Source organism: Phocoena sinus, chromosome 8, assembly GCF_008692025.1.
Source record: "Phocoena sinus isolate mPhoSin1 chromosome 8, mPhoSin1.pri, whole genome shotgun sequence".
Lineage (NCBI taxonomy): Eukaryota > Metazoa > Chordata > Mammalia > Artiodactyla > Phocoenidae > Phocoena > Phocoena sinus.
Window position 1 is genome coordinate 98,926,810 of NC_045770.1, and position 24,648 is coordinate 98,951,457.

General features: G+C 40.9%; 1 protein-coding gene across 1 annotated transcript; it reads left to right on the forward strand.

Annotated features, from left to right (window-relative positions):
• Window positions 1–19,588: 19,588 nt before the first annotated feature.
• LOC116758463 (olfactory receptor 9Q1-like) lies at window positions 19,589–20,545 on the forward strand. The gene is given in 3 exon segments (XM_032641285.1): window positions 19,589–19,616; window positions 19,619–20,016; window positions 20,018–20,545. Coding segments are annotated over 3 exon segments (954 nt in total).
• Window positions 20,546–24,648: the final 4,103 nt, after the last annotated feature.

A 24,648-nucleotide genomic window follows, 5' to 3' on the forward strand; every position in this document is an offset into this window, starting at 1 on the left:
AGTATCTTTTCTGACCACAAAGCTATGAGACTAGATATCAATTACAGGAAAAAACCTGTAAAAAATACAAACACACGGAGGCTAAACAATATACTACTAAATAACCAAGAGATCACTGAAGAAATCAAAGAGGAAATAAAAAATACCTAGAAACAAATGACAATGAAAACACGACCACCCAAAACCTATAGGATACAGCAAAAGCAGCTCTAAGAGGGAAGTCTATAGCAATACAATCCTACCCCAAGAAACAAGAAACATCTCAAATAAACAACCTAACCTTACACCTAAAGCAACTAGAGAAAGAAGAACAAAAAACCCCCAAAGTTAGCAGAAGGAAAGAAATCATAAAGATCAGATCAGAAATAAATGAAAAAGAAACGAAGGAAACAATAGCAAAGATCAATAAAACTGAAAGGTGGTTCTTTGAGAAGATAAACAAAATTGATAAACCACTAGCTAGACTCATCAAGAAAAAAAGGGAGAAGATGCAAATCAATAGAATTAGAAGTGAAAAAGAAGTAACAACTGACACTGCAGAAATGTAAAGGATCATGAGAGACTACTACAAGCAACCCTATGCCAATAAAATGGAAAGCCTGGAAGAAATGGACAAATTCTTAGAAAAGCACAACATTCCACGACTGATCCAGGAAGAACAGAAAATATAAACAGACTAATCACAAGCACTGAAATTGAAACTGTGATTAAAAATCTTCCAACAAACAAAAGCCAAGGACCTGATGGCTTCACAGGCAAATTCTATCAAACATTTAGAGAAAAGCTAATGCCTATCCTTCTCAAACTCTTCCAAATATAGCACAGGGAGGAATACTCCCAAACTCATTTACGAGACCACCATCACTCTGATATCAAAACCAGACAAAGATGTCACAAAAAGAAGAAAACTACAGGCCAATATCACTGATGAACATAGATGCAAAAATCCTCAACAAAATTCTAGCAAACAGAATCCAACAGCACATTAAAAGGATCACACACCCTGATCAAGTGGGGTTTATCCTAGGAATGGAAGCATTCTGCAATATATGCAAATCATCAATGTGATAAACCATATTAACAAATTGAAGGAGAAAAACCATATGGTCATCTCAATACATGCAGAAAAAGCTTTCAACAAAATTCAACACTGATTTATGATAAAAACTGTCCAGAAAGTACATGTAGAGGGAACTTACCTCAACATAATAAAGGCCATATATGACAAACTCACAGCCAACATCATCCTCAATGGTGAAAAACTGAAACCATTTCCACTAAGATCAAGAACAAGACAAGGTTGCCCGCTCTCACCACTCTTATTCAACATAGTTTTAGAAGTTTTAGCCACAGCAATCAGAGAAGAAAAAGAAATAAAAGGAATCCAAACTGGAAAAGAAGTAAAACTGTCACTGTTTGCAGATGACATGATACTATACATAGAGAATCCTAAAGATGCTACCAGAAAACTACTAAAGCTAATCAATGAATTTGGTAAAGTAGCAGGATACAAAATTGATGCACAGAAATCTCTTGCATTCCTATACACTAATGATGAAAAATCTGAAAGAGAAATTAAGGAAACACCCCCATTTGCCTTTGCAACAAAAAGAATAAAATACCTTGGAATAAACCAACCAAAGAAGACAAAAGACCTGTATGCAGAAAACTATAAGACACTGATGAAAGAAATTAAAGATGATACAAACAGATGAAGAGATATACCATGTTCTTGGATTGGAAGAATCTACATTGTGAAAGTGACTATACTCCCCAAAGCAATCTACAGATTCAATGCAATCCATAGCAAACTACCAATAGCATTTTTCACAGAAGTAGAATAAAAACTTTCACAATCTGTATGGAAACACAACAGACCCCAAATAGCCAAAGCAATCTTGAGAAAGAAAACTGGATCTGGAGGAGTCAGGCTCCCTCACTTCAGACTATATTATAAAGTTACAGTAATCAAGACAGTATGGTACTGGCACAAAAACAGAAATATAGATCAGTGGAACAGGATAGAAAGCCCAGAGATAAACCCATGCACAATGGTCCCCTTATCTTTTTAAAAATTAATTTATTTTATATTATTATTTGTTTTTGGCTGCACTGGGTCTTTGTTGCTTTCTCTAGTTGCGGTGAGCAGGGGCTACTCTTCATTGTGGTGTGCAGGCTTCTCATTGCAATGGCTTCTCTTGTGGAGCATGGGCTCTAGGCACGTGGGCTTCAGTAGTTGTGGCACATGGGCTCAGTAGTTGTGACGCATGGGCTTAGTTGCTCCATGACAGGCAGGATCATCCCAGACCATGGCTCAAACCTGTTTCCCCTGCGTTTGCAGGCAGATTCTTAACCACTGCGCCACCAGGGAAGCTCTGGTCACCTTATCTTTGATAAAGGAGGCAAGAATATATAATGGAGAAAAGACAGTCTCTTCAATAAGTGTTGCTGGGAAAACTGCACAGCTACGGGTAAAAGAATGAAATTAGAACACTCCCTAACACCATACACAAAAAAACCCTCAAAATGGATTAAAGACCTAAATGTAAGGACAGACAGTATAAAACTCTTAGAGGAAAACATAGGCAGAACACTATGACATAAATCACAGCAAGATCCTTTTTGACCCACTTCCTAGAGAAATAGAAATAAAAACAAAAATAAACAAATGGGACTTAATGAAACGTAAAATCTTTTGCACAGCAAAGGAAATCATAAACAGGAAGAAAAGACAACCCTCAGAATGGGAGAAAATATTTGCAAATGAAGCAATTGACAAAGGATTAATCTCCAAAATATACCAGCAGCTCATGCAGCTCATTGTCAGAAAAACAAACAACCTAATCCAAAAATGGGCAGAAGACCTAAATAGACATTTCTCCAAGGAAGATATACAGATTGCCAAGAAACACATGAAAGGATGCTCAACATCACTAATCATTAGAGAAATGCAAATCAAAACTACAATGAGGTATCACCTCACACCTGTCAGAATGGCCATCATCAGAAAATCTACAAACAATAAATGCTGGAGAGGGTGTGGAGAAAAGGGAACCCTCTTGCATTGTTGGTGGGAATGTAAATTGGTACAGCTACTATGGAGAACAGTATGGAGGTTCCTTAAAAATCTAAAAATAGAACTACCATATGACCTTGCAATCCCAGTACTGGACATATACCCTGAGAAAACCATAATTCAAAAAGAGTCATGTACCACAATGTTCATTGCAGCTCTATTTACAATAGCCAGGACATTGAAGCAACCTAAGTGTCCATTGACAGATGAATGGATAAAGAAGATGTGGTACATATATACAATGGAATATTACTCAGTCATAAAAGGAAACCAAATTGAGTTACTTGTAGTGAGGTGGAGGGACCTAGAAACTGTCATACAGAGTGAAATAAGAAAGAGGAAAACAAATACCATATGCTAACATATATATATGGAAGTTACCAGGGGTAACTACTATCTTGCATTTGTTGTTAACATTCCCATACCTGCTTTTCTATTTTTACTACATATTTATGTCTTTATAATAACCCACAGTTTCTTTGTATTTATTTTAAAACTTCACATCTAAGCTGCCCTAATGTTCACATCTTTAACAATTTGTTCAGTATAATGGTTTTGAGATTTAGCCATATTGATATACATAACTCCTGGCCATATTTAATTTTTTGTCAGTGTGATACGTACGAACTGTCCTTTCTCATAATTTAAAATTACCTCTACAAACTGTGTTTTTCTCATTTCTCAGTCCTAATGGCATTTATTTGTTTTGTTTTCTGTCTGTTTTTTATTCGAAAGACTGGCAGTGTTTTCTGTTGTACTGATCATTTTAAAGAGCCAGCTCCTGGTTTTATTTATCGGGTCCATTAAAAAATTTGTCTTACATATTAATACCCTCTACTTTTGCTGTATTTATTTATTTATTTATTTTTAACTTTCTTCTAGATTCTTTTGGCTGTGTGTGCATATGTATGTGTGTGTGTGTGTGTGTTAGTATTTGCTTGCAACATGCTTCATTTATTTTAATTGCCTACATAGTCTAATAAATGTATTTACAAATAGAGTTTTTCCCTTTTACCATTGTTGGTACAATTCACAGGTTTTAGTATATACTTATCAGTGTCAGTTATTTCTAAATAGTTTTTGAAGATGAGTTCCACTTTATCTTGAGTGTAAATAAACAGGCTATTTCAATGTGTCAGAATGGTTGATATTCTTTTTGGCTGGACTTTTGTTAATTTCTGTGGTCCTTACCTTGTGGTCAGAGAATGTGTCTTGTATGATTAATTCATATTTGAATGACAGTTTGGTTGGGAATTGAATTCTAGACTCAAAATGATTTTATGTGAAATTTGTAGATATTTTTCTTTTCTTTGACGTCTGGTATGCATTAGAGTAGATGCAAAATTTGATGGCTGTCTACTTCTTGGTCTCATATAGATCACTTGTCTTTTTTTTTTTTTTATCCTCCATTAGTGTGTAATATATTCATTTTATCCTTGCATCTAGAAGCATATCTAATTTTCAATGTTGGTGTCAAGATCTTGGTGAGCTCTTTGGATCTGAAAGCTTAAGATACTTTTTCAAGCAAAAGGAAATTTCCTTCTGTTATTCTTTACATTTTATCATTCTCTTTATTTGTCTTGAGCTTTTATTAAACAGATATTTATTTTTTGTGTGTGTCTCTTAACTTGGGTTTCTGATTCTTGTCCCTGCTGCTGACATTTCTAATAGTTTTATAATTTACAGTTTCAATACCAGGGTGCAACAAAAATAGCTTCTTAATATTTTATTATAACTGAACTCATTTTTTCCACCGAAGGCAAAAAAAAGATGAATTCTTTCCAATGGAAGGCCACTCAGTCACTTTCAGTTGTAAACATGGCCCATTCAGGATTTAAACTCAGTCAATTCAAAATTCTCTCTCTTCTTTACTACCTTCTTCCCACCTGGCAGGGATCCAAGTTCCCAGGGCTTTTATGTATCATCCTGGCACTGGGGGTAGGATATTTAGTACAACGAATTCCTCTGTTCTCACTTTCTTCTGTGCAGAGGGAGCTGGCGCTTCCTGGTTCTTATTGCCATGTGCTTGTATCCACTGCTGCCCGTGGCCAAGCCTTGGCTTCTCTCTTAAGAGGTGCATATTTCGTATTCTCTTTGTATGGTTCTAAAGTGCCTTTGGTTTTCTAACAGTTGTTTCATAATTGATGAATACATCATCAGTTTTTTTATACTGAAGTGTCAGGATTCTGTGAAGTCACTCTTGGTCCCTCTGCCTCCATCAACCGTTGACCATTGCTGACATGTTTTTCTGCTGCGATGTTGGATACAGAAAAATCCCTAGAAGCCTTGCCATTACCCTAGGAAGTGAGGCACAGGTATCTTCTCTTCCAGATTCTTCTACAAAATGAGGTGGCGGCTTTTATCACCTATAGTGACCCTCTCTGGGACTCATCTGGGGTTGGAGGGTATTGGGGCCTGGGGCCTTTCTTAAGATCCAGACAACATCCATAATCTAATCAGGATATGCTCTGAGTTTATTCTCCTTTGCTTACTGATAATATCTTTGTTTTGTGCTGGTCTCAGCCTACTGATAGTAATGCTATCCCTAGAAATGCCTGGGGGCCCAGTGAACTTCTCACTGATGTTCCCCTTCGCAAACAATTGTTACAACTGGAGCAACCCTGTGGTTCTTATTATGATGGCAAGACACCCTCTAGCAATAACCATTAGGAAATTTTGAAGACAAAAACAGTCTATTATTTACAAGCCCTGGAGTGTACAAGGCACGCCAGGGGGCACACAGGGAAGCCTCCAGTAGAGACAGAGAGAGAGCTTGAGAACAGGCCTGGGGATCTGCTTTTATTGAGGTTAAGGGTGGGGGTCTGGGGTTTCCCTGGATTGCTCTTTATTAGTGAATTTGAAACAGAATAGTGGGAATTTAAAGCATGGGAAGATAGAAAAAAGAGAGGAAAAAACATTGGCCCAAATGACCACATCAACATTTAGGATCTCTAAAACAAAGGAGGCTCATGAGGTGGGGGGCAATGTATTTATTCCAGATAGCCTTCATTGAAGCTGATGCATCTTTGTTTTTCTTTCGTTTTTTTTTTTTTTTTTGCGGTACGCGGGCCTCTCACTGTTGTGGCCTCTCCCGTTGCGGAGCACAGGCTCCAGACGCGCAGGCCCAGCGGCCATGGCTCACGGGCCCAGCCGCTCCGCGGCATGTGGGATCTTCCCGGACCGGGGCACGAACCCGTGTTCCCTGCATCGGCAGGCGGACTCTCAACCACTGCGCCACCAGGAAAGCCCAGCTGATGCATCTGTGAAGTGGATGCCTCAGCAGTCAAAGCTTAAAGTCAGATACTTGCATTACAAAAAGAAAAGCCAACTGTCAGAGCTTACGTTACAGTCTTTTTTCCCTTTTAAGTAAGAAAATGACTATCATAGTGTGAATTTTAGGCACATGGTATAAACTCTCTGCTTCCTGACTTCCAGGATTTCTCTTTACATTAAAAGATCCATCTTGAGGAACTCCAAGGAAAACATCTTATTTTTAACACAGTCTTTCTTACAATTAAAAGCTTTAATGTCAAGACTATTTTTTCTTTAATGTATTAAAAAAAATCTATTTTTAGACATTCAATTGGTTCCTTTAGTTCAGGATGTATCAGGCCCACTCCTGAAGGGAAAGTGCATGACAAGTAATCACTGCTTCCTGAATCATGGAGGTAAAACAGGGCTATAAGGGACACAAGGTATTGGATGGTGGTGCTAACCTGAAAAAAATAGACTGCCAGATATTTCTCCAGCAAAGGTGGATTTATTTGGGATCAGCAGAGAATTGCAATTCGGGGTCTGCAACCATGGTGAGTGTGTCCAAGTTCCCACATGATGAACAGAATGTTTTATAGAGGGGAAGAGGGAGTTGGGAGGGTTACGGTAAACAAAAAGTCCATGACTTTTCATTGGCTGAGTCCTTGTTAGGAAAGAAGAGGGGTCTTTATTCTTCCTGTTGGACTCTGCTATTGTTACAGGATGTGAGGGCTCCCCCTTCTGGTCTCCCAACTCTATTTAATTGAAGTTTCTGTTTATTAATTTTTTTCCTTTCCCCCTTTTGATCAAGGTCTTTCTCTGAAAATATCACTGATCAAGAGTCAGGTTTTCTAGTTTCAGAGACTTCCTCCCACCCCGCCCCCCACAATGTCAAGAAAGATCTTTCCTGGGTGTAGTATCTCATGTTGGAGGGAAAATGCACAAATTGGAAATCTATTAAGGTCACATTTGAGTAACAGGAAGGGGTAGGAGGGAGAACTCTCAGGTACTTTTTTTTTTAATATAAACTTATTTATTTATATTTTTGGCTGCATTGGGTCTTCGTTGCTGTGAGTGGGCTTTCTCTAGTTGTGGTGAGTGAGAGCTACTCTTTGTTGCAGTGCGAGGGCTTCTCATTGCTGTGGCTTCTCTTGTTGTGGATCACGGGCTCTAGCCAGGTGGGCTTCAGTAGTTGTGGCTCATGGGCTCTAGAGCTCAGGCTCAGTAGTTGTGGCGCACAGGCTTAGTTGCTCCACGGCATGTGGGATTTTCCCGGACCAGGGCTCGAACCCGTGTCCCCTGTATTGGCAGGCGGATTCTTAACCACTATGCCACCAGGGAAGCCCTCTCAGGTACTTTTTATCTGAAGTTTATGTGTTATCAAGATCATAGACATGGGAGATCATCTGAAGCATTATGTCATCATCAAAGTTTTGGCGAGAAACTTCCAACAGGCTTGGTCTAGATATCATGGGAAAGCTGTCTCATCAGATGTTGTCTGTTTCAATTCCAGGTAATCTTTACTTTTAGGTCACCAGATGATATGCAGGTCCAGTCAGTGTTTGGTGCTTTCTTTAGGTATGTCACATGAATCCCAGGGTCAGTTCCTTGGAGCTTAGTGACACAAGAGTTGGTTAGCAGTGTCTGATAGGGGCCTTTCCAATGAGGTTGAAGAGAATTCTTCTGGAGGTGTCTTCTACAGTAGGCAAAATCTCCAGGTTGCAAGGTACGATGCTTAAGGTCTTTTTCTCCCAAGGTCGCATTGTAAAAAATTGCTCTACCAAAACATAGTTATTTTTAATAGAAGCAATTAGGCCTTTGCCATAATAGACTATCTCTCCGTCTATCTGTTGTGGGTAAGTACATTGGGCATCCCATGGCTATCTCAAAGGGTGAGAGTTTATGAGTTCCTAAAGAGGTAGATATAAGATTTAGAAGGACCAACAGCAGCGCTTTGGAACTTGGAGGGCCTCTACAAATTTTGCCAACTGAGTCTTTATAATGGCATTTGTGTGTTCACCTAAACCAGAGGATTGAGAGTGGTGAAGTGAAAATGTTGTAAAACTGGCCAAACAGCACAGACTTTTAAGGCACTTGGCTACTATTGTGGGTTCCTCAATCACTGTGAAATTCAAGAGGAGTTCACCATGTAGAGATGATCTTTTCCAAAAAGATCTTTAGCCACAGAAGAGACAGTAGCTTGTCTGCAATGAAAAGCTTCTGTTCAGTGTGAAAACATGCAGACCATGTCTAAAACATATTTATATCTATTACTCAGAGGAAGTTGTGTGAAATCCATTTGCCAGAGCTTGAACGGTCTGTTAGGAGGTTAAAAAAGTCCAGGAGCAGTATGAACAGGCTTCCTGTGTTGTACTTAGTGAGACAAGTGAGGTAAGCGCTATGGGGGCTTTGCTAATATTTCCCCACTGATACTGATTCATGAAGACTATTTTTTGTCAGTAGGCCAGTGGTTTAATGCATGTACAGTCGTGAGGATTGGGAACTTTAGAGTGTCTGGTAGGATTTGGTTGTTATTTGGTTTAAACCACAGCTTTCTCTTTTTATCAAACCAACAATTGTTAAATTTCCAGTTTTGTTTTTCCTTTTTTTTAGGCCAATTTTTGAGCACCTCTAGCCAGTTTTTCTAAATTATCGTTTGGGGGAATAACTCTTTGGACCACGATGGAGTTTGGCCCCTCTTGGTTGCTTTAAGGGCAGCATTCCTTGCTGAAATAGCAGCTCACTTCCAGAGAGTCGAGTTTAGAATGCCCCAGAATCTTAATGATAGCTAAAGTGGCAGGTAAAAACATTACATTCAATAATTCCTGAACATAGGGGCCAATTTTAATTTTATTTCCACTGGAAGTAAGGAAGCCGTGTTGCTTCCGCAACATTCCAAAATCATGAGCTACTCTGAAAGTATATTCACTGTCAGTATAAATATTGGCAGTTTTGTCCTTGGCTAAAGTACAGGTCTGTATAAGAGCATATAGTTCGGTGTGCTGGGCTGAATTAGCCATAGATAAAGATGCTGCTTCCACAATATCAAAAGGAGTTGTAATAGCATATCCAGCACAATATTTGCTGTTGTCACCTTTGAAATAAGAACCGTCAGTGAACCATGGGAAGTCAGTGTTACTCCATGGAATTTCCTATAGCTCATGAGGAGGTGATCCGTCAGTGTTAGGCAATCACAGGTATTGTGCTCTGTCAGTGTCAAAGGGGAGGAGAGTAGTCAGGTTAAGATTATTAAAACATAAAGGAATTATGGGAGGGGCAGTTAATGAAAGGACTTCATAGGAGGTGAGATGGATGGCTGAAAATTGTTGGGTGTGGTGAGAATTCAGGAAAGATTCTACCGCATGAGGTGCAAAAATGGTTAACAGAGAACCCACGTGATTTTCTCAGTGGCCTCAACAGGAAGGGCAGTGGCCTTAGTGGCTCTAAGGGAAGGGTCATATCCCTGGCCCCTGGGTCCAGTTGCTGGCTATGATGCCCTAGGGGTCAAGGATGGTCCCTGTTTTCTTGGGTGAGTACCCCAAGGGCATTTCTTTCCTTTTCATATTAAAAAAAAGGAAAAAGGAAACCTGATAATTGGGATGCCCAAGGGCAGGTGGGTTCATCAAACTTTCCTTTAAGGCCTTAAGACCTTGAAGCCTATATCATTCAGTTCTTCTCGTAAAATTGAGTCAGGGTTGTTTTTATTGAATAAAACACATAGAGGTTTGGCCATAAAAGAGAAATTGTAATCCAATTTCAGCAATAACAAACCAGCTGAGAAAACTTCAGAGTTAGTTAGTGTTTAGTTTTGGGTTTGGGGAAATTTGGGACACCATGAAGTCTATCTGGATCTAGATGTAGCCCTTGTTCTGATATCAGATGCCCTAAATGTTGAACTTGGGTTCGGGCAAACTGCAATTTTTCTTTGGCGACCTTCTATCCCCTTAAAACTAAGTGCATACTGACTTCCTGTGAGGACGCCTGGCAAGGAGAGCAGGGAAGCAAATCATCCACATATTGTAACAAAGTAGAACCTCTAGGGAACTTTATATCATCCAAATCAGCCTTCAGGATTTGCAAAAATAAGAAGGACTCTCAGTGTAACCCTGAGGCATTACTGTCCAGGTGAATTGTTTTTCTCCTCAAGTGAAGGCAGAAAGGTATTTTCTAGCTTCATGAACTGGAGTACTGAAGAATGCACTGCATAAAACAATTACAGTAAAGAATTTACTTCCAGTGGGAATGGATGTTTGTAACATATGAGGGTAGGAAAAACAAGGTGTTGAGGGATAGCAATGTTTTTTTTTTAACTTCTCAGCTCTTTTCTTTTTTTAAAATTTTATTGGAGTATAGCTGCTTTACAATATTGTGTTAGTTTCTACCGTACAGCAAAGCGAATCAGCTATACATATACATACATTCCCTCTTTTTTGGATTTCCTTCCCATTTAGGTCACCACAGAGCACTGAGTTCCCTGAGCTATACAGTAGGTTCTCATTAGTTATCTATTTTATACACAGTATCAATAGTGTATATATGTCAATCCCCATCTCCCAGTTCATCCCACCCACCCCCTTCCCCCTTGGCATCCATACGTTTGTTCTCTATGTCTGTGTCTCTATTTCTGTTTTGTAAATAAGATCGTCTATACCAGTTTTTTCAGATTCCACATATATACATTAATACATGATATTTGTTTTTCTCTTTCTGACTTACTTCACTCTGTATAACTGTCTCTAGGTCCATCCAAGTCTCTGCAAATGACCCAATTTCATTCCTTTTTATGACTGAGTAATATTCCATTGACAATGCTGTTTATTGCTTTAAGGTCCTGGACAAACCTGGAGGTGTTGTCCAGGACCAAAACTCAGCCCTTAGGCTTTCTCACCAGTAAAATGAGTGTTAACAGGGACTAGTACAAGGGATAAAGAGGCTTCAAGCCTTGGGATTTATGCCTTGAAGGGCTCCTTTACTTGTAGGGTGTGGTTAATTCTGGGAAGACTGAGGGGTCTATTTGAATTTTGATGGGAGGCGTGCTATGAATTTTGCCAACATCAGTTGGAGATTTTGCTCTTAAGGAAAGCGGTAGCTGATTTAATAGGGACAAATGATCAGTGTTTACCGAATCAGCTCTAGTGTTGTCAGAAACACAACAAATAAAAGACGTCAAAGTACCATTTAATTCACCTGGTTGGTTACTTTGATGACTACTGTCAAATTCTAGAATTATTTTCCCCCTTTGGGAGAAAGGAATTCTGGCATGATACTTCTTTAAGAAGTCTCGGCCTAATAAATGGATAGAGGTGGAGGAACTAAGGGGAAGATGGTAGGTATCACTCAAAGGGCCTAAACAAAAGTGGATAGCTTCAGAGACAGGAACATTTTGAGGTTCATTGAAGATCTCCACTATTCGAGGCAGGGGCTGCTTTACAACAGCTGGCTTGAGCACTGAGAGTGTGGATTTGGTGTCAGTTAGGATCGGAAGAGGTTCATCTCCAGTCTGGAGAAATGTTTCTCCAAGACACTTAAGAGGGAGGGTTGGGAAGAGGCCCTGTAGTCCTTGGAGCCTCATCATGGAGATCCGGGAGAACATCAGAAAGGCTGGTGAGAGGGCTGAAGGTGCCTAAGCCCTTAAATTTGTACCATTCTTTTTCCAGTGTCCTGACTCTATGCAATAGCAGAAGCTAAGAGAGTTTTGGTTTCATTTAGGAGCCTTCATTCACTGGAGTTGAAGATTAAGAATTTTATTGGTCTTCTATTGAGATGACTCATCTAGAGTATGAGAGAACTGGTTTGCCAGATTAACTAAATCTGGAGTGGATATAGTTTCCCATTCCATCCTGGTCCTTTTTACTAGAAGGGGAAGGTCCTGGTTCAGCCCATTAATAGACATAGAGTTAAATGCTACACAGGTGGAATCGACATCTGAAGGAAGACCAGAACTTTCTTTAAGTATAATCTGAAGTTAATTGTAATAACCATGAAAAGGTTCATCAGATTTTTTTGTGAACGCAAGCCTGAATTTTGTTCCAATCAACAGGCTTCAGAAAAGCCCAGGAATTGCTTGACAAAGCCCCCTAGCGATTGACTAAGCCTGTTCATATAATAAGTTAGTGGGCTGCTCTCCCAGGGGAAATTCTAGAGACTTTTTAGGATTTTCCCTATTAGCAGTTTTCATCCAATGTTGAGCCTGGCCTTTACCGACAAGCATATGAACTAGCAGATATGAGTCAGAGAAATGAGGGTGATTCGTCTGAATGACGATATTAAGTTCCAGGAAAGAGGCATCATTCTTCTTCCTGCTGGGCTCTGCTGTCATCACAGGGCATGAGAGCTCCCCCTTCTGGTCTCTCGATTCTGTTTAATTGAGGTTTCTGTTTATTCAATTTTTACAGTGGGAATTGATGTAAAATCCAGTGCTTAAAATCCCAAAATATTACTTGTGTGAACCTAGGACCTCATCTTTGAAAACATTAGTTAGATTTTCAGATGTGTTTACGATTATTTTGTGGCCACTGTTGACCTCTGCTTTTCGCCACCATCATGACTCTCAGGACGTAGAGCAGAAGCTGGTGACGGCGGATTTTAGAGGGTTTGACAAGTGCAATTCTATCTACACATTTCACCTTCTTCATCTCCCTCTATAAATTAGAAATTGATTTTATTTTCTGTGACCTCCCATTGCTATTGGCACAGACCTGGGAGATAGCTTCCTCTAGCAGCTGCTGCTATATATAATTTTTCTCTATATGATATCTGTTACTATATATGATTTGCTTTCTATATGATTCTGACCAGACTAGCTGTGATCCTGTTCACTTAGCTGTTCATTGACAAGCCCATCTAAACATCTGCAAGTCAGGTCACCAGGCGAAGACCTGCTCTACCTTTGCCTCTCACGTAACTACAGTAGGGCTGAGCTTTGCAACTCGAGCTTTATTTTACGTACTCAATGATGTAGGAAAGTCTCTGGAAGGGGAAAAGGCTGGGACCAAGTTCTACACAATTGTAAGCTCCGGGCTGCACTTTCTGATTTTATAGCCTGGGGAACAAGGACATGAAGGAGGCCCTGAGGAAACCTCTTAATAAAGCCAAGTTGTACTAATTATCTTCATAGTTCTGCAAAATGCTCCTCAAACACCTCCTCTGTTGTACTAATCATCTGGGCTATCGTTATCATTTGCAAGTGGTTGCGACACAGGAGGCATGGAACCAGCCCCCCAGAGGTAGAGTATCTTCCAGTAAGGAGTTTCCCATAAAGGCTGCCTCCAGGGAAAGCAATGAAAGACAGAGGCAGAATGTCAGCAAAGAAATTCTGTATTTTAATGGGAAGAAATACTGATAAAGATTTTTGTGTAATGTTAACAACAGGGAAGACTGACATCAGCAGTAACATTAACACTGAGCTAGAGTAGAGAGAGCAAAATGGGATAGGGAGATGATGAGATGACAATTGCATAATGAATTTACGAGAACTACCAACCAAAGATCGCTTTATCATCTATGAGGATATTTCCTTATATGGTTAGAAATGTTACATTTTGTCTGAGTGCTTTATAATTTTGTTTTTAAGTGAGAAGTTACATGTAAAGTGCTTTGCATGGTACTTCATGGTCCCTCAGGGATGTTGGCTATTTCTGTGGCTTCACAATTATTATTAGTGAGATTTACCCTCATTAAAACCCAGATAGAAAGTTTACTACTACCTTAAAGTAACCAGTTCGTGGGAACTCTGCAATGTCATTGAATGTGTAAAGATTCAGACGGGAAGTAGGAAGAAAGGTTGAATTTGGGAAGAGGTCTGGGAAACACTCTTCTGATAGTGAAGATCAGATACCTTACTGAAGAGTGGCTTTATTTCTCTCACTCATGTCACTTTCATTTGATTTGCTCCATAACTTCATGAAGTTGGTACTATTATTCCCAATTTACAGATGAGGTAGTTGAATCACACCGAGATAATGCATATTTCCCAAGATCACACAGGTAGAACGTGAAGGAGCCAGGATGCCAACCCGGACGGTCTGATACCAGGATCCATATTCTTAACCAAAATTTACCATGTCCTCTCTCTGGTAAACTCTAAGTGGTTAGAGAATACCAAATGAAAGAGAAAAGGCTACAATAGAAGCTATCTATATTTAGGATTAAAGTACTTTGGAGTATGAGAAAGATCTAACGGTCGTGATATTTTCTAAGAGCCCTGAGGGACACCCACCCGGGGTGCCCTATCTCCACCAAGGAGAAGGTTCATGGCCTAACAAGGCACATTTCATACCCCAGGGTCGGGACACATGGCAATATTTGCCCAGTAGGATCTCAGAATTCCTATGGACCGGTGCCTGCCATGTGCCTACCATCCTTCCTTTTTTCTAATGGGTATGTTTACCGTGGCTATCCTGCACGGTTCACCAATGTGTATTGGGTGTTTGTAAGGCAGGCAGATAACTTGTCTTTTTAGTTCATAATTCTTTAGACCAAGGGGAGCTGCATCTGGGCTGATAGAGATCACAAGATCCTAAACTTTGATCCCAACGATGTACAGCTGACCCTTGAACAGCACAGGTTTGAATTGCAGGGGTCCACTTATATGTGACTGTTTTTCAATACATACTACAGTACTACAGGATCCATGTTGGGCTGAATTCATGACTGTGGGACCATGAGTATGGAATCACTAATACAGAGAGCCAAATATGGGACTTGAGTGTTTGCGGATTTGGGTATTCGGGACAGGTCCTCGAAGCAATCCCCCACGGATACCAAGGCATGACTTGTACTTTGTAGAGGCTTGTGTGGGTGGGTGGTCTCAGGTGGTGATGAATGTATTTTGCATGTGGTTCGGTGGTAGGACTTGAGTATTTATGGATGATAGGGAAAAGTGTTCTGAAAACTCCTCTTCCACTGTGAATAGAATATACTCCCCTGCTCCAGATTGTTGAGCTTGACCATGTGACTTTCTTTGGCTGACAGACATGCAGACCGGATGTAAGCGAAGACTCGAATGTATTTTGATAATGGAACTTTGCTCACTTGGGCCTCCGCCACCGTTAGAAGAACATGTCTTCAGTAGCTTGCTGACCCAAAAATGGTGAGAGACATGTGAAACAAATCAGGAACCAAGCTGCAGCTTGGCTAAGCTAGCCCAGCCCAGCCTTGATGAACCAAATCCTGGAACCTATGAATGTGAGAGTAAATGCTTATTCTTGTGTGTCACTGAATTTGTGGGTGTTTGTACACAAGAGTAGCCTAGTAAACATTCCATTGTCAAATACTTTTGAGAATTGTTGCATAATACATACTTCATTTTGGAGATTTATAAAGTATATTATCACACGGAAGCCTCCGAGAAATTATTTAGTAAAGACAGTTTTCGTTATTTAACCCAGTTTCTAAGGCATCTTGGAGCACTAAATCGTTATTTTGTATGTTAAAAGTAAAAAAAAAAAAAAAAAAATTAAATGCTAGCTGGAGTTTGACCTAATTTTTTTCTATTGAAGAGAGACATTTCCTTTTGTTGAGGAAAACATCTTAAAGGGCATCTGGATTATGGCGTTTAAGAACCTCTAATGTACGGTCTAAATGGAAGGTATTTGGGTATTAAAGATTCATATTATCATGCATGACAGTATACAAAGAATTTTGAGCCTTCTCCCAGTAGATTGGACTAGATAGGGATTTGGAAGATTGGGGAATTGGGAGAAGAGAAATACAAATAAAAGATGATCTCAGCAGAGAAAGATACAGGTCCTATAGTAGCAGGCAGGCTTAAGGTGGAGGCCAGGGACAGCCAGAGACAAATTTCTTGTGATGGAAGTGGCTGGGGAATTTGTAGCACAATGACGTCAATTATTCAATTCTAATTTTCTCCCTAATCTGTGAAGTATTATGAACCTCTTAAGTTCTCTACACTATTTTTATTAAAAGTCAGCTACCCAAACAAATGCACTGTGTTAGTTTTGCTTTAGAGAGTGAAGGATAAAGACAAAAGGCCATGCTTCATGCTTGGCATGATGTGGTACTGGAAAGGGTGAGAAGTAATGGGAAGTGGGCACAAGTGTAAATAACGCTTTAGCGGAAGCAGGAAAACAGAGCCACGCAAACGCAAGAGTGAGCCCTTGATTGTCCGTGGAAATTCTGGGGTGGGTTCTAGACTTTCTCCTGCACAAAGGATGCACAGAAGGTGAGGGGTGTGGCAGAGATTTCAGCCCAAATATTTGTTTGCACAAATATCTGTGCGCTTCCCTCCATCCTCTAGGTTATGTAGGCAGTAATGTTGAACCCCTGTGACTGGCTTCAGGTCACTGTGATGTAGGTGGGAGGGAGGCAGACCAGGCCTGGTCCTCAGTGTCATCCTGCTTGATCTTTCCCTGTCCTCCCATGCACGAGCAGTCTTGAAGGTCACCTGTACAAAATGGCTTAGCTGCAAGACAGAGGAGGGTTACCTATCCCACACTGGCGTTTCCATGGGTAAATTTAAATTTATTGTGTTAAGTCACTGTGGTTTTAAGGTAATTTGTTAATACAGCAGAGCCCAGAGGACTCACCTCGTCCTCGTCCAGTGAGCTCTGGGCGTGGATGTGGATGTATGTGTGGTCATAAAAATATGTCCTCTTGGGCTGTAGGGCCTGTGGTTTAGGCAGAGTCCGTTAGCAACCAGGACCGACACAATTTCTAGTCCATTCACCAGGTAACTACATGACCTTGGGCCTTTGTTTGCCGTGTTTCCTCATGAGTACAGAGGAGGAATTTGTTATCTCTCTCAGTCCCACAGGGGTCTTGTGAAAATGAAGACAGTACTTGGAAATAGTTAAAGCTACTCTGCAAGTATTAGGTCTTATTAGGTTGACTTTCCTATGTTTTCTTTTCCTAACTGGAGGGTAGAGAGGAAGGAAATGGAATGTCCATTAAAAGGCACTTGTTAAGCCTGTGCCCTGGAAGCTGTTGGTCTCACCCTCCTTTTCAAGCGTAGTGTACCAGCTCTATGCTGTACTGTAACGGAGACTGAGGCGAAAGGAAAATCAGTAATACTGGTGCTCTTTATTTAAAATTTTGATATATATTTATTTTTATTCTGTACCTGTATTTTCATTCAATTTGTTTTATTATTATTATTATTTTTTTAACATCTTTATTGGGGTATAATTGCTTTACAATGATGTGTTAGTTTCTGCTGTATAACAAAGTGAATCAGCTATGCATCATATATCCCCATATCCCCTCCCTCTTGCGTCTCCCTCCCACCCTCCCTATCCCACCCCTCTAGGTGGGCACAAAGCACTGAGCTGATCTCCCTGTGCTATGCAGCTGCTTCCCACTAGCTATCTATTTTACATTTGGTAGTGTATATATGTCCATGCCACTCTCTCAATTCATCCCAGCTTACCCTTCCCCCTCCCTGTGTCCTCAAGTCCATTCTCTACGTCTGTGTCTTTATTCTTGTCCTGCTCCTAGGTAAGTCAGAAAGAGAAAAACAAATACCGTATGCTAACACACATATATGGAATCTAAAAAAAAAAGTTGTTCTGAAAATTTTGATATTTTATTCATCATAGAGATTTTTGCATTGATTTTTATTTTTGATAATATTATATGATCATTTACCTTGTTTACTAAAGGTTTTGGTGCCACCTTAACTTTTGAATCCGAGGTGAGTGCCTCACTCACCTCACCCTAGTCCTGGACTTGCCTAATACCATCCTGTACTGTGGCCAAAGCCCCACTCATTGCCCCAGGAGTAGTCCCTGGTCAGCTGGGCACTGGCTTTGGGAGAAGCTCTAAGGATGTTAGGAGTTGTAAAAACCCCATCCAGGGCTTCCTTGGTGGCGCAGTGGTTGAGAGTCTGCCTGCCGATGCAGGGGACGTGGGTTCGTGCCCCGGTCCGGGAAGATCCCACATGTCGCGGAGCGGCTGGGCCCGTGAGCCATGGCCGCTGAGCCTGCGCGTCTGGAGCCTGCGTTCCGCAACGACAGAGGCCACAACTGTGAGCGGCCTGCGCACCGCAAAAAAAAAAACAAAACAAACCAAACATAATCCCCTGAAGATTTGCACAATGCCTTTCTCTTTGCAATATGCTTTATATCTCATTTGATAACTTTATTCCCCCAAAACATATTGAGGCTTTACAATGTGCTGAGCTCCAGAGGCACATACCCTGACCAGGGAAGACAGACTCAAGGGAGACGTCTTGTGGGACGTAGGATCTGAGCTGAGGTCTGAAGGTGGTATAGGAGTTGGGCAGGACCCTGAGGATGGGAAAGACAAGGTGTTTCAGCAGAAGGGGTGGCCTGTGGAAAGCACAGAGATGTGAATGAATGTGGGGCATTAGAAAAGCTGTAAACAATTCAGGTGGCTGGAGAGAAGCGTGGCTGGAGGTGCAAGCAGTGAGGCGTAAGAAAGGGACACGAGGAAGTAAGTGGGGGAGACCTCCCGGAGGGCTTTCCCCAACACGCCGAGGAGTCTAAAGAATATCCTATCCTTGATGGGGTGCCATGACTGGATTTTTAACAGGGGGATGAGAAAGTCTTAGAAATATCTCTCTGGTCACAGTGAGGAGAACAAACGTATGGACACCAAGGGGCAAAGCAGAGGCGGGGTGGGGGGGGGTTGGTGGTGGGATGAATTGGGAGATTGGGATTGACGTATATATCCTAATATGTATAAAATAGGTAACTAATAAGAACCTGCTGTATAAAAAAATAAATAAAAATTTAAAAACTCACAATAAAAAGCACATATAAACAACAACAATAAAATGTTAAAAAAAAAAGTTGGCAAGAAGCAAGTCTGAGGGTGGTGGGAGCTGTTAGCTATATGGCTCTTGTTTTGATCCAGGCAAGAGATGAAGAGGGTTTGAAATAAGGGAGGAGGTATGGTCATAGAGAAAAAGGGACAAAGTCCTGAGGTGGATATTTCCATGGTAGAGAGGACCCCATGTATCAGCCCCTATTGGAGCGATAAGGAAACTTCGGTTCTGTGGCTATCTGACTGCAGGGGCTCACACAGCTAGTTAGCCATAAAAAGTGGGAGAAAAAGCACTCCTATTCTGAAAATGTTTACCCACATCAGTTTTCTTGACATGTCACAGAACTCCCTTAGAAGTAGGAGTTAAGACCAGGCATCTCTGAAGCCCCACGTGGACCCCGGCCTATTTTGTCCATAGCACTTGTTCAATACATGTAACCTAGAAATACAGTTAATTCCTATTTATAGTTCCCTAACTTGCTTCTCATCCTAGCCTTCTCAGGTGCCTCTGGCTTCATGGCAGAGAAGAACCTCACCTTGGTGACCTCCTCATGGCCTTCATTGACTCTCCTGAATGGGCACTACCTCTCTTCCTCCTGTTTCTATTTATCTATCTCATCACCCCTTTGGGGAACTTGGGCATGACTATCCTGATCTGCGCGGATCTCCGACTCCACAGCCCCACGTACTTCCTTCTGAGTCACCTCTCGTTCATGGACATCTGCTACTCGTTTGTCACTGTGCCTCTGACGATGGCCGTGTTGCTGGAGCACAGGGCCACTTTATCCTACACACTCTGTGCTGTCCAGTTCTTCCTCTTCACCTTCTTTGGCTCCATTGACTGCTACCTCCTGGCCCTCATGGCCTATGACGGCTATGTGGCCGTGTGCTGACCCCTGCTTTATGTCACTGTCATGAGGAGGAAGGCCCATTTGGGTTGTGTGTGTGTGTGTGTGTGTGTGTGTGTTGAGGGGGGGGGCTTACGTTGCTGGTGTCTTCAGGGCCTTGGTGTGGAAGGTCTCAGCTTTCACGCTCTCCTTTTGTGGAACCAATGAGATTGACTTCATTTTATGTGACCTCCCTCCTCTCTTAAAGATAACCTGTGGGGACAGCTACACTCAGGAAGTGGTAATTATTGTGTTTGCCATTTTTGTCATCCCTGCCTGCATGGTGGTGATTTTGGTGTCCTACCTGCTCATCATCTTGGCCGTTATGAGGATTCCCTCTGCGGGAGGCCGGGCCAAGACTTTCTGGACGTGTGCCTCTCACCTCACTCCAGTGTCACTCTTCTCTGGGACCCTCATCTTCATGTATCTGAGACATAACTCTGGCCAGTCCTCGGAGGAGGACTGGGTGGTGTCTGTGTTTTACATAACAGTGATCCCCATGTTGGACCCTCTCATCTACAGCCTGAGGAGCAAGGAAGTGAAGGAGGCTCTGAGGAAAATTCTCAACAGAGCCAGGTTGTCGTAGCCATCCAACCTTGTTCAACCTTGGAAATTCCTGAGAATCATCTCTGCAGTGCCAGCATTCTGGGAACTCATTATTTATAGCACGCTCAATGTTTAGATGAATACGTCATGGCATAAGGCATTAAAAAAGAACCAGAACTTTTAGTTCCAGGGACAGAAAGCAAGGAAAGAAAGAGGCAGCCTGAGAAGACATTGGAGTGAGATTTCTAGCTCTCAGGACAAGTGACAAAAGAATCTGAAGTTAATCCTGTGTGATTCAGATGTGGCACGTCTTACTACAAGACTACATTTTTTTTTTTGCAAATTTTCTATGAAAGATTTCCATCATACAGAAATGTTGAAAATAATGCATAATGAACTCCCTATACCCAATACTTAGATATTTTTGTTTTATCACATATTTATAATCAATCTATTCATTTATACATCCATCAGTTCATCCACAAATCCACCTTATTTTTTGACGCATTTCAAAGTAAGTTGCAGACATCAGTATTAGTACTCTTCTACACTATATAATGTAGAATGATGTCATCAATTAGAATTCAGTATTTAGATTATGTTTATTTTTTCAAATGTTTTAAAATTGAACTATAGTTGATTTGCAATATTGTGTTAGTGTCAGGTGTACAGCATAGTGATTCAGTATTTTTGTAGATTATCCTCCAGTATAGTTTATTACAAGATTAATGGCTGTAATTCCCTGTACTATACAGTATATCCTTGGTGCTTACTGTCTTATACATAGTAGTTTTTTTGTTTTCTTGTTTGTTTTTTTTTAACATCTTTATTGGAGTATAATTGCTTTACAATGGTGTGTTAATTTCTGCTTTATAACAGAGTGAATCAGCTATACATATACATATACATATGTCCCCATATCTCCTCCCTCTTGTGTCTCCCTCCCACCCTCCCTATCCCACCCCTCTAGTTGGTCACAAAGCACCGAACTGATCTCCCTGAGCTATATACATAGTAGTTTGAATATGTTAATCCCATACTCCTAATTTGTCCCTCCCCCTTTGGTAAACATAGGTTTGTTTTCTGTGTCTGTGAGTCTGCTTCTGTTTTGCATATACATTCATTTGTATTATATTTTTAGATTCCACATATAAGTGATATCACACTGTATTTGTCTTTCTCCATCTGACTTATTTCACTAAGCATAATAGGTCCATCCATGTTGCTGCAAATGGCAGTATTTCTTTTTTTTTTTTTTTTTTCAGTACGTGGGCCTCTCCCATTGCGGAGCACAGGCTCCGGACGCGCAGGCTCAGCGGCCATGGCTCACATGTGCAGCCGCTCCGCGGCATGTGGGATCTTCCCGGACCGGGGCACGAACCTGTGTCCCCTGCATTGGCAGGCGGACTCTCAACCACTGCGCCACCAGGGAATCCCAGTATTTCTTTTTTATGGCTAACTAATATTCCATTATATATAATTATGTACATATATATATATATATATATATATGAACATCTTCTTAATCCAACTATCTTTTTATGGGCACTTGGGTTGCTTCCATGTCTTGGCTATTATAAACAGTGCTGCTATGAACACTGGGGTGCATGCTTCTTTCTGAGAGTTTCCATTTTTTCTGGATACGTATACCCAGGAGTGGAATTGCTGGATCATATGTTGGCTGTATTTTTAGTTTTTAGAGGAACCTCCATATTGTTTTCCATAATGGCTGCACCAACTGTGTACAAGGGTTCCCTTTTCTCCACATCCTCTCCAACATTTGTTATTTGTAGACTTTTTTTTTTTTTTTTTTTTTTTTTTGCGGTATGTGGGCCTCTCACTGTTGCGGCCTCTCCCATTGCGGAGCACAGGCTCCGGACGCGCAGGCTCAGTGGCCATGGCTCACAGGCCCAGCCGCTCCGCGGCATGTGGGATCCTCCCGGACCGGGGCACGAACCCATGTCCCCTGCATCGACAGGCGGACCCTCACCCACTGCGCCACCAGGGAAGCCCTGTAGACTTTTTAATGAAAGCCATTCTGACAGATGTGAGGTGATAGCTCATTGTTGAAGTAAACTCAAAATGATTTAAAGACCTAAGTGTAAGAACGGAAACCATAAAACTCCAAGAAGAGAACATAGGCAGAACACTCTTTGACATAAAGCACAGAAGTATTTTCTTGGATCAGTCTCCTAAGGCAAAAGAAATAAAAAGAAATATAAACAAATGGGACCTAATTAAACTTAAAAACTTTTGCACAGCAAAGGAAACCATTGACAAAAATGAAAAGACAACCTATAGAATGGGAGAAAATAGTTGCAAATGATATTATGGATAAGGGGTTAATACCCAAAATATACAAAGCTCATATAACTCCATGTCAAAAAAACAACCCAATCAAAAAATGGGCAAAAAATCTGAATAGCCATTTTTTCAAAGAAGATACACAGATGGTTAACGGGCACATGAAAAATGCTCAATATCACTAATTATTAGAGAAATGCAGGTTATGTTTATTTTTAATGATTAAATTAAGGTAATAGTTTGATGGTCCAGTTAATAAAGCTGACCCTGCTCAAAGTATTCTTCAAACTCCTGTAGTCGTTTCCAGGGATGCCTCACGTGAATCTCTACGTGCTCACAATAATATGTCTGTCAATTGCTGTCACCATTGGAAATATGCCCTGTTCTTTCTTCTTCCCCACATGTTCCATTTGTCACATCCTTTGCCTCAGAATCCACTTGGTGATTTATACCATTTCCCCTGCCCATAATGGTATTTGCAGAATCTGTATCATAGACGTCAACTCTATGTTCTTAAAGCTTTTGACCTTGGGGAGGCAGAGCATTGCTGTGTTCCATGCAGGAGTGGGCAGGAGGGACTCCTAGTCTGCACTGGGTCCCTGGGCTCTGCAACAGCTCAGCCTGCATCCAAAGCTTCCCAGGAGTCCACTGGGTCTTGCTCTTCACTTCTCTGACTGTAGGTACCTCAATCAAATCCAAGGTACTGGGAGGGAACTGGCCCCACCTACTCGTCATTTTCTGTTTTTCCTCTGATCGCTATTCTTAGAACTCAAACTCCTTTTCTACCTGTCCCTTGGATTACCAGAAAAACAAGATCCCAGGAGTATGAATGATATAAACCATCATGGGAGGGTATAAAGGTGGTGACAGTATCTTACAAACAGAGGATGATTCCAAACTCAGCCAGCCAAAAATGATGTGTCACACCTGGAATTCCAGTAACAGGATTTTAAATCAGAAGAAGCAGATAAGCGAAACATGCAAATTCAGGGTGAAGGCAGCCAAAGAATATTAAGTTTAAGATCACTTATAATAAAGTACAACATTTAGACCTTCGAAGACATGATATTTATTCTAGAAGACAGGATGCTTTAACATACATATTATAATTTTCATAAGAAATGTTTGATCCCTTTAATGATGGTTGGTCTGGTTATTAAAACCCCAGCTGAAAATGTATAGATCCTCTAAAAGGGGGATGGTTAATAAATAGTTCCTGTGTCAAATGTGTTACGGGAAAAACGTGGTGGGAAAAATTAAGCTAGTAGTTAGAAAGCTTGGGATTAGTTAAAAAGTTTCCTCCTGATTGAAAAAGACAATATAGGGTCTGTTTGAATAAGAGTAGTATACTGCAGAGTTATTTGCTCTCTTGGAATCTGCCAGAAGATGGGGAGAACACAACGAATTGACAGGGACTACTGAGAGAATGGGTTGTCAGGTCTAAGGAGACGGTTTAATGCCTCTTTCTGATTAAACTCTAAGCAGACAGTTAGACTTTTATTTAAGAAGGAAGGGCTCGTTGAAAAGCCTCTAGGTACTGTGGCCACGAAGCCCCAACATTGCCTATGAGACTCGATATACTTTTTACCCTATAGAAAGAACTTAGGAAATCTTCCAAGGAATCTATTCCTTTTGGGACAAAATAGGAATGAGGCAAGACTAGGAACCAGCCTCATCAGACCCTGGTGGCAGGATGTAGGATGGGGCTTTGAGAGTTTGAAATTAAAGAGAAATCTTCAAAGATATTAGACACCTTGTTAGGAAGATAAATTGTCTTTCCCTGGAGACTTAACTCAGGAACCAATTATGGCATGATGCTGGGACAGAGGATACAAAAAG